Here is a 19,009-nt window from a genome sequence, read left to right as displayed (position 1 = left end):
GATCTGCACCGTATTTGTTGTGACAAAGTGTGAAAGTGCCACAATAAACGTTTTACATATTATCATAGAAATTTGACGTTTATGCAACCACTTCCACGCGTTGTTTTTGTAAAGTCTGTTTCTGTGCAAACTGTAAGTCGGTACTGTACTGTAAGTGCATACATACATATGCACTGTAATCCATAATCACTTATATTATACTTTACTGAAACTACGGATTACTGTTCTGCAACCAAACGTATTACTTACATACACTAGATGTGACAATCACTTAATACCCGCTAATTCATACAAACAATCATCAATTCAGTTTTGCAAGCCGGTGTGAACCACGTTCGACGCCTCTCTGTCGCACTTGTAAGTTCGTACGTAAGTGTGACAGGGAGGCAACACGTCAACACTAGGTCCTCAGTTTTGCAAGCCGGTGTGAACACTATGGCCTCTGCTCTTACACTTCAATTAAAGTGTTATTAGCAAAATGGCCGGTCATTTTTAGTGTCCACAATTGTTTTGTCCGTATCAATCTAAAATGAACCTTATCTATTGAGTGCCAAAGTCTATTTTCAGTTAAACTGCTGCGGAAAACAGCGATTGTGATTCATTGTTCAAAAATATACTTTAGCTCTGTGTTTTAAGGTTTAATTTTCAGTGTGCTGCTCGAATGAAAAGTTCAAGTAAAAATGCAATGTTACATTGTGGTATGAAGGTTCTAAATCGTGTGTTTCTTAATAAAGTACATAGTATTCGGTAGGTATAGAAGTGGCAACCAGTCATATAATTACAAAGACGTTTAGCTGTTGTTTGAATACATAAATATAAACGCAATTGTATCGTCACTTTGTAACGTAATTTTTTCTTATTATAGCAAATGTGTTATGATCCTTTTTGTAACCGTTCATTTAATTGATGTACTACTTTAACACATATCTACAATGAATTTACAGATGTAGTGCGTAATTGTTTTCCATCGTATTTTCTCGGAAACGTTCGTTTTTGTCATGCCATTTCAGTCAACCTCAATACTTTTTGTACCCAGACTGACTGAAATAGCAAGCACGTTCGTACGTTTCCGTGAAAATACGAAGGAAAATAATTATGCACAGAGTCTGTAAAAGATTGCCCGTCTAATATCAAAAGTGCGACCAAACTCGGAATGATGTCTTGTCATTGGAAGTATTGAATTCAGGATATTGTATGTGATTGTGTAAATTATTCCAAGATAATAATCACTAACCGTAATACCTGTTCTGTCGCACTTGTAAATTCGTACTAATAACAAGGAAACGCACTAGGTCTTGAGTAAACGATTTATTCTTGGACTGAGTATACGACAATGCATAGACCGACGCTACCGTCCTTTCCGCGGGAATCCATCTTGACAGAGAGTGTGGGGATGACAGCTACGCTGTCAATACGCTGTCAGTTAGGGCACGTTCAAAACCCCGCTAACAGTACGTAAATGTGACAGGGAGGCAACACGTCGAACGTGGTTCGCGGACTTCACGGTAGGCCCTCTGAACACAGCTTTTACCACAAGAAGAATAAAATATATACTTAGTTCATTTAAAAATCAATCAATCTACTACTTAAGCAATAGGCAATAAGTCGAGTAAAACCTGCTAATCGTTTAAATCTAAACCCTAAGGTATTAGTACGGATTCTAACGTGTAAAAATCTAGATTGGTGAGTTCAATACGCTTGCAAGCTAGGCGTGTACTAGGTATGCTAGGTATAGAGATTCGTGTGAAAGGCGAGCCGTGTCGATGACTGACGCCCGGTGGCGTGGAGTTAACTGGCGGTTACAATCAGCGTTAATTAATGACTTCTGACTATGAAATCGCTTTAAAAAAAGTCCTAACAAAATTCTAGAAAAAACGAGACATTGTTATTATATTGCTATTTGCTAATTTTGTATGATCTTACAACTCGTTTGAACAATGAGTTGTCTAGTTCTATACGTTTGGTGATATGCTTCCTCTTTTTCCGTTGGGGCAAAACAGTTTTCACCAATTGGTCCAACAATGTACCTATTTAATAGAGTTTATTTTGGCGAAGTTACATAAGAATTTAATCAAATTCTAGTAAGATTATTTTTTGATGTTGCTAACAAATTAATGTAAATAGCAAACAAATAAAAATAAACAACATGTGTACTACACTAAACTATTCAATATTTGCTCAAGTTCTACACATGTCTGCTTAACCTTATAACAGGCATAAGGGTGTCTGAAATTATGCCCTTTAATTGAAACCTATCACTTTGCAATAAAGTTCAAAATCATAATGATAGGAAATATATTCCCTCCGCCTTAAGGCTTGAGACAATAATTCTTCTATCTAAAGGGGCCCACTGATTAATAGTCCGCCGGACGGTATCGGCCTGTCAGTTAGAACAAAATTTTGACAGTTCCGAACAACTGACAGGCCGATACCGTCCGGCGGACTGTTAATCAGTGGGGCCCTTAACCGTCGTTTAAGAACTGTACAACCGGGCGCTACCCGCCGAAGCCGCAAGAATGCGTCACCGCGAGCAGATGCGCCCCTCCCCCCTTTAATCACCCCCGTCGCTTAGCGAATTACCTCCTTGACCCCCCCAATTAAGACCCAATTGGTGACACTACACTTAGGATAGTTTTTTAAGATCGTTAACTGTCTAGTTGTGAAAAAGGGATGCTTTAATTTTTTTTTTAGTTATTTGTGATAATTAAGACCCAAGACGTGGCCCTCTCGCACTTTGTACACGTACAGTCAGCGGCAATATTTGCAGAAACAACGCGTCAAAAGTATCTTAAACCCTGGAATAAGACAAATCTCTACAGTTTTCTGTCCAAAGTATCTGTTACAGTCTAATTGTTTTACATACAGGGTGGCCAAAAAATAAGTGCATTCCCTTTGCCAGGGACGTTTTGGGATTATACTGAGCAACTTTTACTATGGGATCAACCGCGATAAAAAAATTTGGCTGTTTCATACATTTTGCCTGGTCCATTTTCTATAAACAATAATAATTTCAGCCTATATACGTCCCACTGCTGGGCACAGGCCTCCTCTCATGCGCGAGAGGGCATGGGTATAGTATTTTTTGGCCAACCTGTATAGAGAGATATCCGTTTTTGTTACGCTATTAGAGATATATTATATTATTATTATACATAGATACTTTTGACACCAACCAACTTACTAAAGACATTAAACTTTGTGCTTCAACTAGAAATATAGCTCCCATTAAACAGTAAGAATTCTTCAGAAGATTCCGCAAACCGAACAAATAAATTAAGCACTGACTCAAGCTAAAATGTTTCTTCTTTTTGCATAAAATGAACTTATCCAGGTTTTATGGTACTTTATAAAAGTATACCACATAGCAAAAGACGATGATTCTCAGTCGTATTAGCATGAGTTGCGTTTTCGCGCGCGACTCCATACATCTAGCGCGACTTCAAGTATATGGACTCGCGCGCGAGAACGCAACTTATGCTAGACCGCCTGATGTGTCTTTGTACTTAGTTGCGATAAAAAATGTTCACTTTTTCCCGATCATTAATCCTGCACGGATATTATGGTCGTGTATGGCTACGTGACAGCGTGATAAAAACTGTGTCTCTTTCAATCACGCGGTGTTAAAAAGTGACACTTATTTTATCACGTGGTGGATAAAGCCATCCATAATTCGCCTGCTGAAGCCTATTTAGGACCTCAAATACTACCTATAAATAATTCTAAAACGAGATGTTAACTTTAGTCGATAAATCTAATAGGTATAACCTGTCAAAGTGACTGTTCATTCAGTAAATAAAGTTAATTACCAGCAATAATCATACCCAGGCAAAACAATCGCATCTAAAGACGATACTTAATCAGACCACTCTTTGTTGTCAGTCAGATATATCGGAGCGGTAGAGGTGCTCAAAAATGTCTGAACACGCACTCTAACGACTTGACAATAGAGGCGTGTTCAGATATTTGTGAGCACCTCGGTCGCTACGGTATATCTGATCGCGACTGTATATCATAGAATCATTACCTACTTATTTCTTGACCAACATCTTATGATTCTTAAAGCAATTTGTACCTTCTAGCCTAGATCGCAAAGTCGCTATTGGAATGGAAATTTCTAATGCAAATCGGCTTAAATATTTCCAAACAGATACCTACGATAGGTCCTTCTCTACAATACAAAATAGTCTTTATCACTTATCACTTATAACTGTTTTATATGAGACCTTCTTCTTCTGAGCTGATAGTGTTATCAAGTAGTTAAAGTCCTGACAAAGGCGCCTTCAGTTTGAACGATTTGTGAAGCAAGCTCTGTCTTCTGATTGATGCCTTGTATTCTGTACAATTTATGAATTTTATGATATGTACATACGGAGCAGAACACTGCGCTGCATTCAGCGCGTTCACGCGATCAAAAAGCTTGTGTATCATTGTTAAGCAATTATGTGATTTAACTAAAATATCTGGGAGACCGAGCTTTGCTCGGAAAACACATAAAAACTAAAAAAATGCGCGTTTTCCCAGAGATAAGACCTAGCTAGATCGAATTTTCGCCCCCGAAAACCCCCATATAGCAAATTTCATCGAAATCTTTAGAGCCGTTTCCGAGATCCCCGAAATATATATATGTATAAATAAATAAATATACAAGAATTGCTCGTTTAAAGGTATAAGATAAAAAAAAACACCCATAAGAGCGTTTTCACTTTATCCAATCCGATATCGGATGTCGGATGACCTTTGAAGAAAAACAGCTGCTAGAAAGTGCCCTATGGCAACAAGTCCTTTATATTTTTGTATTAACGCTTTCTTTTGAACAAACCACAAACAATAATTAAATGTATAAAAAATATAAAAAGGAACTTTTTGCTTGTTTGTAATCGTTTCCGACATCCAATAACAGACGGTCTAGCATGAGTTCCTTCTCGCGCGGGACTCCATACATCAAGCGCGACTTCATGTATGGACTCGCGCGCGAGAACGCATCTTATGCTAGACCACAACAACGTATGCTAGACAATGTGAAAACGCTCTAAGAAGTCTAAGGCGTAGAACACAAGGTAATGCGTTTTCGCACGGTTTACTGACTCTGCGTGATGTATGTACCGGTGCGTGTGTAAACAGGTCGAGCGATTTGCCTACAACGCAGTCAGAAACGATAATGTGAGGCGACTATACAGCTCTATTCCCATCGGCTTACTAAAGCTCTATTTTCCTAGGATAGCGCTGCCGTCATTTAGCGGCCGTCTCCATACAAAATTATACGGCTAACTATGGATGGTGTAATATTTTGTATGGAGACGGCCGCTATATGACGGCACCGCTATCCTAGGAAACCAGAGCTTGAAGGATATGTTTAAAAATCTGTTTGCCATATCGTCTCTCATAGAAAGGTACGACTGCATATTGCTGTCTATTTATATTCTGTGTAGGTACACTGACGTAATCAAAAGGTAGACTAGTCAAACGATGTAAAATACTAATGGTCGTATATTGTAGTACAAATAAAGTACCTATGCAAGTAGAAACTTAAATATAACACGTGTCGTCCAATGTCAAAAAGCCCCTACACGCCTGACATTTACATGCAACCCGTTCACATGTCAGGTATCAACTTAAGTTGGCATATGTCATGTCGATGTATTAATTTATCATCTTATTCATGTTACAGTGACACCTTGCGGTTGTGGCTTGATACGTTAACTACGAACAGACGTATGTTTGTTAAGATTTGACTGTACATAGACTCTTTATTTGGCACAGTGTTTCAATGTTAACCACGGACGCAGTAAGGCTTGTATTGGCGCAGTTTTATAGCAAATAAACAATAGGAGAACAATTGAAACGGGTAACTTGCTATGAAAAATGAGTGTAATAAAGGAAATACATACTTGTCAGTTAGACATTAAGGCCGCAAAGCATACAAAATATGTTATCCGTCTTTAAGATCTCTTGCAAAAAGCATTAAATAGAGTGACAAAAAAGTTCTTCTGTAAACAATGTCATAAACACATAAAATAATAAGTCACTATTTATTGTTAGGTATCGAGATATTCTCACGCGTTTGATTTAAATACAATAAAAAACCTAATTTAAATCATCACGGTGGTAACCAGAATTTCAAGCTAATAAAAACAAATTCGGATTGTGCTAATGTTATACAAATAAATCGGCTTTTATAGGCATCTATAAAAGCTACACTAATGGCATTATAAAAGCATAAAACGCGTAAAAATCATTGACGCCTAGTCGCTTTGAATTCGAGATGGGATGTCGATGACCTGTCAACAGAAGGCTTAAGGCAAATAGATTTTTCACCACACCAGCTCGGAAAGGCTTACTTTGCACTTCAAAAACTGATAGCAAAGTTGCATTTTATTCACATGTGAGGCAAAGTAATCAAATGCAAATTTTGAGTTGTTTTCTTATGTTTGCTGGTAGAATTGACTTTTAAATGATGATTTTGGATGATAAATATTTAATAACTTTCATTTTAGATTTGATTTGGTTTGATTTTGTTTGATATTTTACATTTAATATTTGCTTCGGGTTGGTGTGGTGAAAAATTTTGTGTTTCACTCCGGGGCAAATTTTGTTTAACCCTCGTGCTTTGAAACCCTCGCAACGCTCAAGATTCCATTTATCGGACCACTCGCTATGCTCGTGGTTCAATTTTGGAATCTTTCGCTTGCTCGGATATCAATATTAGCACGAGTGCGGTTAATGCGGTTAAACAACAACTTTGCCCCCTTGTAAAACAAATAACTATTAACAGGGTTTATATCGTTACCTACTTAAATACTTAATTACTTACCAATGTTATGCACGTTAACCTAAATCTTAATAAATCAGAATTCTTATTGTGTAATATTAATTTGCTTCCATATATAGGTTTTTATTAAATCTTTTACTTTACTTATACATAACAATTCAGGTGCTACAGATAGGCAAACAATGTTTTTTTTCAGTAAATGACAGAAAAGATAATATTTTGTAGTAAAAAACATAATTATGTTGGCAATTAAATCCTTTGCCTTCAACGCGTTGTAGCTAATAAACTGAAAGTTAATTTTGATAAAAAAAACTAGCTTGTCTCAAAAAGTTGCATATGGTTGCCGAGAACAAAATGAATAAATATGATAATTCGCTATTTATAATATATTTATGTATATTATACAATAAAGTTTAATTAAATAAATAAACGCAGATTCAACTTTTTAAGTGCCATTTTTACACAAGGTCTTGAGCCTTAAGGCTCATTAGGCATCTTATTTATGGCGCCTACGTGACGACGGACGGTCGCTGATGGATGTCGTGTCTCGAAGTACGGGCAAGGCATACAAAACTGTTTGTTGACTTAAGTTAGATGACGTGATAAATAGACAGGGTCTAAACTTGGTGTTTTTGCTACGATTCTGATAGCAAGGGATTTTAAATGCTCGCAGGATCCTAAATTATCGTTTCTGGTCTTAAAACGGAATTATAGTAGATTACGAAAATAGTGACGATCAAGGAACCTGTTAGTACCTAGTGTTGAAGTTCTATCTTGCTTACGTGACACACACGCAAATGCTTATACATTATGAATGTCAAAGCAATCCTTCGTCACTCCAACAGATATAGGTCTTGTTATTCAGTAGGAGTGTACCTACACTATGCATATGATTTCACGGATGAACTAATGATAAGATAACAATAAATGTAATCGTCAGTTGTCGCTAAAAACTATTGAGCAAATCATACACAACTCAGTCTAAGTAAACAAACAAATGGTTCTACAAATGATGCTTAACTAACTAAATATGTAGCAATTAATATCGTGTAAGCAAGAGTAAGTGGCATAACCTCGTGCCTTGTGCAACGCCCGATGACATGACAGATTGCACTCTCGCACGTTTCTGGCGCAGAAAGCAGTTGATTTTGCATTTACACGAGACAGTTTACATAGCTGATGCTTCTTGGGCATGTTTTTCAAGTTTCTGTGTCATTTGAAGGTTATAGTCACTTGACTTGCCTATCAAACGCATTCAACTGCATGTATTTTCGTTTTAAAATAAAAATTCAAATGTGGCGCGAGACTGGTAAAAAAATAACAGGCCAAAACTAAATTGTAAGTCCAGTAACCTACAAATAATGGCTTCTTCCTTCATTTGCAATATCACACATCACTCAGAAATGAATCAACGAGCAACAAGGGTTTTTTTTAAATACTGTGTAATAAGTAAGTGTGTAAGTGTGTAATTAGAATAAGTGTGTACTTACCGCAGAAGTAAATTTTGTATCAATATTCACGTAGGAACTTCTTTCTTCCCAATATTTAACCACAACACATTGGCTCAAAGCATCGATTCTACAGGGACCATTTCCGATTTACAGACAAATGTTCCCTCAAATGAAGTTCCGCGTATCCGGATTGGACGCAAAGGCCAAATACATCCTCCTGTTGGACATCGTCGCCGCTGACGACTACAGATATAAGTTCCACAACAGGTAGCTTGCCTGGTCATCCATTGCCTGTACCATCACGACTTCACCCCGCCGACCAAACAACGCCACCGAGAACCTGGCGTTGCTACACCAGATTCTCGGAGCTATTTGACATTCACGTCGATTGAAGACTTACAAACACTTTGTTAGCTTAGCTTCTGGTCCCCACGCTACACTTAATCACCGTTCTTTAATTGCGGACAAACTATTTGATACGAAGCACGCTTAATTTTAAGGGCAACGACATGTCGGACAAGTGTACGATCCAAATCGCCCGACGATTAAGGATTCAACTCGCATCAGATGGGTAATATCATTAAAATATCTTTGTCTCAAACACCGCGGCGGTGGAGTAAAAAGCGAACCGGCCGACACCAGAGGTGAGAAATACCGACGCGACTCGTTGTGTTCTACTAAATTAAATCGAAATTGGAACTAAATGCGGCGACAATCTGGTCGGGAGATCTCGTTAGGAAAAAAATAGAGATCAACCTTCCGGGTCAGCTACGTGAGGATGCAACTGCGGACGTGTACCGAAGCGCCGGAGATCGATAATTATCGTAAATGATCGTGTACATTGTTTAATTCCCGATGACAAGAGGCGATAAGAACGACTCGTCCGCTTTACGTCAGTCCGATCGACGGCCAATATCAAAACCACCGACACGCGGGTTTGGCAAGTCGAGATTTGGCCGATAAACTCAGATTTAATATCCGTTAATTAATACGACCCGGGCATTCCGGCCGAATATGCGACTGTGATTCAGCCATAAAACGGTATCGAAGCCGACAAAAGCCTCCAGCTGCCTAACTCTGCTAATACGGTCATAAATTACTCGAAATCTGTGAGACTCATCGATTAACTCGCCATTACCATCGGGCCGTTCGTTTCCGAACTCCGTTCGATATGTCAGGGGACAAGTTTTTTGCTAGACGGTGTTTGGAAGGCGTGTTTTGAGTTACTGGGTTTTCGTTTAACACTGCATTTACTCACGTCTGGTGGTCACGATGTTGCGCGACGGCATAAAATCGCACAATGGGCGCGTACCTCGCCATTTTTGGTCGTCTGTGGCGGAAACACGGCCTTTTTGTCTGTAGCGAATACTCGGTAACACCTCATTGCGCCGCGCCGCTGATTAGAGCTCGCATTGATTCGTGAAAACTCCAAATATAGGACGAATTGCGCTTTGTTCTTCACCTTTTAACCTTCTCAGCTTAACTAGAGTGCAAACCTTATAGGATACTTGGTTACAATGCAGCGTAATTAGGACGGGTGAGACCATAAGCTAAGGCAGTCGTTTCTCGCCACTAAAAGGACGTAAAAAGTGAAACTAGTCCGGCGGCATGTCACACAATCGACGTGATGTCAAATCGTTGTCGCAAAGAATGAGTCCCAATCCATGTTTTTCTCTCGTATTGCTTGCAGACGTATGTTTCCTGCCTACAAAGTTCGCGTTTCTGGTCTTGATAAAAAAGCAAAGTACATTTTGCTAATGGACATCGTAGCTGCCGACGATTGCAGATACAAATTCCACAACAGGTATAAATAAACTGAAGGAATTAAATTAAAATAAGAGTTTACTGGTAGCGATTGTGTCGGGAGCCGCTTAACGGTCGGTAGCTGATCTTATTTTAATGTAATTCGTAATATTGAAAACAAAAGGCAAGAAGCATGCGTATTTATGTACTGATGTGAACCGATAGGGGATCTGCGCTTTGCTAAACATTATGTCCCTTTCCTTAGCCCGCGGCTCCGAGGGAGAACCTTCCAAAAATCGCTCATTGATTCTTAAATAAGGTAGCCCATTAAGCCAAAGGAAGTTCGCGCTTGAAGCTCTACGCACCCCAATTCTGACCCTTATCTTCTTAAGAATTACTCTCCATTCAGTTATTTGCTGCTTCACACCGCAACTTGCTTTGGTTTTGTACATTTTTTTGTTCCGCAGATCTCTTTTCACTCACATTAGGTTTCATGCATTGTTTATTGTTATACCATTATACTTAGTTAGTTGCTTGTTTATTGCCATTTAATAACCGCATTATGGGGGTTCTTAGAGCACATTGCGTGTCAATTATGCAGTTGCTTTCATTAATAAAATAAAAACTTGTCCATGCATGCGGTGTTGGCCGTTTTTTCGCTAGTATCGATTTTCATGCTTCAATACATGCATAGAATTAACGTTAGCTTTTAATTTAGTTGAAATGTAAACTATAATTATAACCGACCACCTGTCTTGAGCATGCTCATAAATAGTTCCCTCATAAAGTATTTAATTAAAACAACTTGTTTAATCGCGTTTAGAAATCTGTCAGTTTTACATTAGGTATAAAAAGCTGTAGTTTCAAATTTCATAAACGTCTTACTCACGTACTTTAATTTCATTTGTCTCTTTCTTTGCTTTGGCTTTGAATTTCCTCAATCAGACTTCTGTTTATAAATAAGGGGGGTTAAGGGTCCTCTCCCTCACTAACTAAGGGGGTTCTGTATCTTCTCTCTCTGTTCCCGGAGCCGATGGATGGTCGCCGGCAAGGCGGACCCCGAGATGCCGAAGAGGATGTACATCCACCCGGACTCGCCGTCGACGGGAGAGCAATGGATGCAGAAGGTGGTCTCCTTCCACAAGCTGAAGCTGACCAACAACATTAGTGACAAACACGGATTCGTGAGTACCGACTTTTCTTTGAGGTTTTGGTGTTGGTGATATTCTTTTTAGCAATCGAATTTTTATATTTTTTTAAATATTTTTGGTTAAGGCAAAGATAAAAGCACATTGGAATTATCATATAATCTATGAAAATTAATAAAATCGATACAGATGGGAATCTCAACATATTAGAACTGCACAAGGATTCAGGAAGGGAAAGTCAGTTCCGATTTAAAACATGAAAAGTCTACATATTGTATTCAGATTCGTGTCTGCAGAGCCCTGTTTCACCAGATTATCCAAAATGCCTTACTTATACATTATACTTATAAACTAAACACATCCTCATATTAATTTCCCCGGTGTGTCTCTTCGAAACACCCCGGCGTCCACTCTAAATTCCATAAAACCTCGTAAAAAGATATTTAATTTTGTGTGCCAAGGAAAAATTTTCACGCACCGTTCTGACGCCAATCAAAGAGTAAAAATTTATCGGGGTGACAGATGCGAACATAAAGTCACGTGATCATTTCCATACATTATTAAAGCTATTGCCGTATACCATAAACGATTCTCACTTAGTTAAGCCTCTTGATGTAATGATAAGACCGAAGATGAGTTAAGGTTATCTAAGTGTTGATTTTTATCTTTGCCTGTAGGTACTTCAATTATGTGGTCCATGTAATCCACAACCCATAAAGATTACGCCAACACCAAAACCCCCGCTTTTGTATTGTGTAACGCATTGTCATTGCTGTTCCGATCGACAAAACCTCGAGATTCCAAATAATGGGGCTCATGTCAAAACTGCAAAAAACGTCCCAAAAAGTAGCAGTCGAGTCGGAGCAAAAAGTTTATAATGTGGGTGATATTATAATTAAAAAGAGGTTCGTGGGTAGGACCCCTGTCGACGGCCAGCGGGGGAGCATTGTGCCTTTTACGGTTATTATGGCTATTTACTTTGGGCACCCATCAACTCGAGTCTTTGCTTCAATGCCGATAGATCGGCGCTTTCAACGGCGCCGTTACAAATTGGGAGTTTTAGACTACTACTTTTAATCTTTTTTTTTGTTTGCGTTGAAGTTTATCGTATGTTGAGGGTTCCAATACAGTGGAAAAATCATTTGAACGTCACCACAATAACTTATTCTAATTTATAATATATTTTTGATAAGATACAGGCTTGCTCGAGACGGTTATGGACCTTTTTCAAGCTGAACAAATCATATCACCGTCCACTATTAAGTTCGAAATCGATTATTTATCTCCTTGAACGTTGTCCAAGTACATTTTGAAGTCGGACACAAAATTTCAAGCACGTACGCCCGTAATTAAAGTCCAAAAACTTAATTAGAAGTCCGCGGCCCACCCGAGAACCCATGCCGATTGGCTATAACGAAAAAACGCAAAGCCCAGCTTCGATTTCAAAAACGCTACTGAAGAAAGCGGCCCTTTAAACATAATACACTTGAGCGCATTTACACGACCGCGATCCAATCATAGATAAGGCGATTGTTTTTTACTTTTTTCCGATGCGCGTTTGTTTCTTTTTTTATTTCTTTCGTGTCAGGTCTTTTGTCTTTGACGAGGGGTAATTGAAATAACGACGTCGCCGCGAGGTATGCGTAGAATTTTGACAACAGCTGACTTGGTACAGGGCGATGCGTTTTTATTTAAAAATTCAGTGGGTTATTAATTTTTATGTCTTCCGATAGCATTTACTATGATGTGGTAATAGCAGATGTTTGTTGGCTGTGCAAGTTTAATTACTGCATTTGATGCTATTTTCACAATAGTCCTCGACGATAATAAATTTAAAAATCGTACTATTGCTTAACTTTTATATTAGCGTTGCTACTGAATCTTCGTCTGCATATGAAATCACTATTAGTACCTATCATATTTATCACCAAACTACATGATTTATGAAAAAACAAGACAACGTTAAGTGAATAGAAATTGTAGAAAATTATTAAGGGCGCCACTTCCTGCGTAACTGTCACATTTTTGACGTAAAATGCTTAAACATGGTACAGGTAATTACAACACACTATCTAAACTTAAGCATTGTTGATTAAGTTTAGATATTGTGTTGTAATAACCTGAATAAAAAACAAAAAACAATTTAGTGAGTGGAAATATTTCAGTTCCATTTTACTTAATTTCTACTATTTTATGTCGCACTATAAAAAAACTTTGATAGGCGTTTTTAAACGGCTCGGCTGTCGACTAATTTTGTATCATAGGCGTACCGTGACAATATGTGATAACGATAAAGACCTTAGCGGCAACGAATAGCTGTATCTAACGATTAAAGTATTAGTTTTGATTACTTAATCAAGCCCTTTGAATAATTGATATGACTTGAGCTCTATTAGTACGTCAAGTTGCGTAACCTTCGGACTGTTTTGTTTTTGTCTGCGTTTTGTAAGTACCTTACTTACATTGTGTGTTGTAGAAATTTTCAATACAAATGACGATGTTTAAAATTTTTAGTAGGAAAGTACTTAAAGTACGTAAATTTGTATGTACATACAAATTGACCCATATCATATCAAACGGTGAAAATCTTGTTAGATTAAGTTAGATATTCAATATATTCATGCAGCGGCTTTTATACCCTGCATCATTACATTACTCGAGGGCTGCGCGGTCAAACCCGATAAATCAAGATATTTTTTTATTCAAATAAGAAACTCCATGTCACATAACATACCTATAGGTCGTTCTAATTTCAAAAACACTTATGCTCGAGTTACTCGTATCGGGTTTGACCACTCACCCCTCATACCTACTGATATCATGCATTTGACAAAGTGTGCCGTTGTTTTGTCATCTTTTTTGTCGTCTATCAAAATTATATTATGATAACAGAGAAACAGTGCTAGTCCTACTTATTAAACTAAATAAATAGTTATTTTTTAGCTGACCTATTCATTATAATTTAATTATGTACATACTTATCTATGCACGAGGGTTCAGATTTCGCTTTATCTAATCTGCCTGCGTTTTAATCAAAGTGTATTTCAAGAAAACAAAATAAGGTATTTAATCAGAGAACGAAGTAAATAATCCTCAAGTATAAATCAACCTTTTAGTTTAATTTTACAACGCGCATAAAATCCGCATCTAATTAGGGTTCAATGCAGAAACTATAAAAAGCTGACAATCCCAAATCAATCTGTGCGTTAGAGACTTTAGACTTTAATTATCGGGTCTATACCAACCTCACCCCTAACAGTGCTGCGACGTGTTAATTCAACAATTTATTCTGCAAATAGGCTTGTAGAGGGCTATTTTAAAAGTCTGTAAAACGTTTACATTGAGTCATATAGTGGCATGAAAAATACAGCAAATTCCTGGGTAAACATTTCATTATAATAATCTTAACACATTCACTGCCCCCGACGCACATTTGCGTCCACCGTCATACAAGTTTGTTCCTAGGCCACGCCCCCTGGCAGTGAATGCGTTAACAATAAATCAACTATGTACTACCTACAAAAAAACAGAGACGCATAGACGCGTAGTCTCGCGTAGTCGCGTGTGATTATTGTCTAATAGGTAAGTACCTACATAAAATTTGGAGATGTAAAAAGTTCCCAAGGGTGTTAATATTTTACTAACACTAGTAAGATTTGGAGGTTTAGAGACTCTCCAAGCGTCAAAATGAAATATATATGAAATAAATGTTTCGCGTCAGAAAACCAATGAAATCTGCACGCCATCAATCGCAGTTTTAACGCAATTCGGCTATGTGAGCACTTAGGTTACGTTTTTCGTGTACACAACAGTAGAATAAAGAAATCTATATACTCGTCCATCTACTAGTAAAAAAAAAGAAAACGACAGTGGCCTTTTCCAAAACTATAGGTATCTAGCCAGACCCCATCTGGTCTGTGTAGACCCGACTCAGTATTTACAGCGGCGCAGGAGTTTATGGACATGTTAATGGCGGATCGGCGTGTCTGTCGCCAAAGCGTTTATTAGCGTCCGTGTGGACTCGCGTTTATTAGCGGCGGTGTGGACTCGCCTTTATGCGGCTGTAAATTTTACGTGTGCCTTTGTTTATACTGCGGTTCTCGATGAAACTACGTTGCTTATATCTTAACTCATGTATATTTTTGCCTTGTTTGCTATATTGTTCTGCGGTATCGGTACCATGGTCGCGTTTTTATCACCTTTCATGTCATGCGTCACTCTCGCACTTACATACTTGTTAGAACATGACAGGCATGGTGACAAATGATAAACAGCCGGCCATCTTAGCCCTTCTGGATTTATTTTGTTTTATTCGAAGGAAAGAGAGGTACAGTCTAGTTCATAAGTATGTAGAGCCGTGGCAAAATGCCGGGACAACGCGAGGAAGAAGAAGAAATATGTAGAGTCAGTTTTGGCAAGCCACAAAGTGAGTAGTGCCACCATAGACATCAAATTCCTGAAAATGTGACGTTCACGTGGCGTTTGTCACTGCAAAGTTGGCGAAAATGAAGTTAGCTCGAAGCCTTAGACGAAGCGGAATTGAAAACTTCTGTGGTCGAGTCGGACTCGCAAAAAAATCACGCTTGTTTTATGGGAACCCCACTTAAATATTTATTTTATTCTGTTTTTAGTATTTGTTGTTATAGCGGCAACAGAAATACATCATCCGTGAAAATTTCAACTGTCTAGCTATCACGGTTCATGAGATACAACCTGGTGACAGACAGACAGACGGACAGACGAGTCTTAGTAATAGAGTCCCGTTTTTACCCTCGGGTACGGAACCATAAAAATCATTCGCGAAAACAGATCAAGGACTTTAAAATTCATTCCTACTCAACTTGAACTCAAAAAAACTTTTCTAAACTTTTTCTGTTCAAGAAATATGGGTCCCAATTATAAAGACATCAAAATGTTTAGTATCAATTACGAATAAAGAGGTACGGACAAGCATGAAATCCCATTGAAGGGAGGCGAACCAGCACTAATCGGACGGTTTACCAAAACATCTTGAGTTGGGGGCCTTCTGAATGCGGTGGGCTTACGTTGCCTCCGAGTCTGCATGTACCTCTATACTTGCCGTAAAACTAACTGCCCAATAGGGAATATTAGGCAAAGCTCTGCGTAGGTGGCACCTTTGTGGCACATACAGTAAACAAACCACATTGACACATCACACGTCACGTCAATCACATGGCCTACCGCGAAACAAGAAAATCTAAATTTCGTTATCTAATCTCTCTATCACTCTTGCATATTCGAGCGATAAAGAGGCAGGTAACTAAATTTCGATTTTCGCGTTTACCGGTAGGCCCTTGTTAACAAACCGCCTTGATGCATCAATGTCATATTTTATTGTCTGTGAAAACTTGTTAAAAAACAGTTTAAGGCACAGTATGTATAAGTTAGTCTATGAATTTACTGAGTCGGTAGTGCTGCACTCTGGCGGCAGAACATTGCAGTAATATCCCCTATTCGAACTTTAAGATACGTCAAATATTACGTCTATAGATACGATATGGATTAGATATACGTTTCTTCAAACAAAAACGTCACTTTTGACACTGACATATCTAATCCATATCGTATCTAGCTGTAATATTTGACGTATCCAAAAGTTCGTATCGGGCAGTAAGTGGCGAGTCAGGTCATAATGCCATCTCTTTCACTCCTGGTTGGTCTTAACAAGAGTAAAGGAGCATTATGATCTCAGTCGCCAGTTGGTGTTGCGGCAAGTATAGTGTAAATTTTATTCGATGTGTGACTTGACGTACGCGGTGTCATTTGTATGGGGTTTTGAGTTTCCAAAACGTCCCGCTTGGCGCGCTGTTCAAAATCCCATACAAAAATAGACATAAAGCAAAGTCACGCTATCGAATAAAATGTACACTAGGGGTACTGGAGCATTTCACAAAAAGGTCTAATTTGTCAGGAACGTAACACGTATGGCAGCTACATCCAGTACCGTCTTCATCATAAGGGCACACGGGGCCCGTGCCCAGGGGGCCATCCTCAGGGGGCCATCCAAAATAAATAGATCATAGTAGAAGAATGTTAGTTTAATTTGCTTTCTTTACTTTCCAAAAGGGCCCCAAATTTGTATGTGCCCAAGGGTCCCAGCATAGTTTGATACGGCCCTGGCTACATCAATAACCTGCAGAAATATGTATTAAGGAATTTATGTAGCGTTGAATTTAAAGCTAAGTTTTTTTTTTTTTAACAATATTGCACAATACATGAAAGTATAATTAGCGTACTTAATGTCTGAAGGCATTCTCTACCTGCAGTCAAACACGGGCTAAATCGAAAAAAATATTTGGTGCAGGGGTCATAACATAATACTTATATGGTTACAAGACCAAGAAAAGTCTGCAGAGATTTTGACAGCACACGCAATGCAGGTGTTATTTTAAACGTCAAACTTCTATGAAATTATGACACTTACACTGCGTGTGCAATCAAAATCTCTGCAGACTTTTCTTGATCTGACTCTAAAATAAAATTTAAATAGTCACTTAATGTAGCAGGAACGTTGAAACGTTGTTCTACGAAAAGTAACTGCGGTGAGGATGCACCTTTTGCCATATCGCTTAGTTAACTATAGTAGAATTTAAAAAAAATTCAACTTCATGAAACTAGTAAGCGGTGTAAGCTTACATTTTAAACGCCAGAGACGGCGAAAGCTTTAATTGTGAAGGGCTAATCCGAGGCCTGATTCCGAACAATTCCTACAGAGCTATTGTTCATCAGAATACAGCTGCGGCAAAAACTTCCTGTGTGTGTGTTGGGCCTAAACTGTAGGTATACACACTAGAGTTGAAGTCACGCACACAACAATTTTATGTAATGACAGCGAGATTTGAAAATTATACCTAGTTGGTCAAATTTGTCAGTCAGTAAGAACCACGAAAACTATACTCATCCTTTTCTTTTGGGTGCTAGTACTATAGTTCGTTTTTTTAGCATTAGATATAAGGTAAACAATCTTGATGTGTCTTTTAATTGAAAAACACATTTTAAAAATAAGTTACGGCAAATATGTAACAATTATGAATCTAATACGATCATTTATATTCTTCTGCTTTCATAAGTAATAGTTACTGATTTTTAAAAAGCGTTTTTCAATTAAAAGACATGTCAAGATCGCTTACCTTCTTTCAAGTTCTTTCTAATGCTAAAAAAACGAACTACAGTATATGGCATGGGCACTGTATGTCAAAGCAATATGGATTGAACTAAGAGGACTTTTCTTCATTCGAATTTAAGCCATGTCACTTTGACATAGAGTGCCCATGCCATATACTTGTACAGCGTCGAGCATTCGGACTTTTACCTTATAAGGTTTAAATTTTTAATTCAGTTTATAGTTACGTTATTATTTTATTATTAATTATGACGTAAAAAACCGGACAAGTGCGAGTCGGACTCGCTCACCGAGGGTTCCGTACTTTTCGTATTTGTTGTTATAGCGGCAAGAGAAATACATCATCTGTGAACATTTCAACTGTCTATCACGTTTCATGAGATACAGCCTGGTGACAGACAGACAGACAGACAGACAGACGAACAGACATACAAACGGCCAGACAGACATACGGACAGTGGAGTCTTATCTTATCTTATTGTTTTCGGGGGCCATTGCGGATACACTTCGACCCATAGGGATCTTTTGTGCAATTACCCCCTAGAGAAGATCCGTCAACTACTCAAGAGCTTTTTCCACCATATCCAGATAGTGGAGTCTTAGTAACAGGGTCCCGTTTTTACCCTTTGGGAACGGAACCCTAAAAAACGTTTTCGGAGTTGGAATTTTACCAATGAAAATACAAAAAAGTATTATTGTAGGTACTTACACTTTACAGTTACTGTACAGTTTTACCATGACGTAAAGCTGATCG

General features: G+C 38.3%; 2 protein-coding genes across 2 annotated transcripts in view; both read left to right on the top strand.

Moving 5' to 3' along the window:
• Positions 1-19,009, top strand: part of LOC134800248 (uncharacterized oxidoreductase TM_0325-like) — a 220,776-nt gene that overhangs the window by 89,219 nt on the left and 112,548 nt on the right. The window lies entirely within an intron of this gene.
• LOC134800282 (optomotor-blind protein) overlaps positions 1-19,009 on the top strand; it is a 140,373-nt gene that overhangs the window by 39,206 nt on the left and 82,158 nt on the right. Inside the window, exons 2-4 of the mRNA XM_063772792.1 lie at positions 8,374-8,487; positions 9,911-10,024; positions 10,994-11,147. Of these exons, the coding sequence (XP_063628862.1) occupies positions 8,374-8,487; positions 9,911-10,024; positions 10,994-11,147 (382 nt within the window). The remainder of the gene's footprint in view (positions 1-8,373; positions 8,488-9,910; positions 10,025-10,993; positions 11,148-19,009) is intronic.

Source organism: Cydia splendana, chromosome 19 (genome assembly GCF_910591565.1).
Source record: "Cydia splendana chromosome 19, ilCydSple1.2, whole genome shotgun sequence".
Lineage (NCBI taxonomy): Eukaryota > Metazoa > Arthropoda > Insecta > Lepidoptera > Tortricidae > Cydia > Cydia splendana.
Note: the sequence above shows the minus strand (reverse complement) of the source record. Positions and strands in the feature narration are given on the sequence as shown.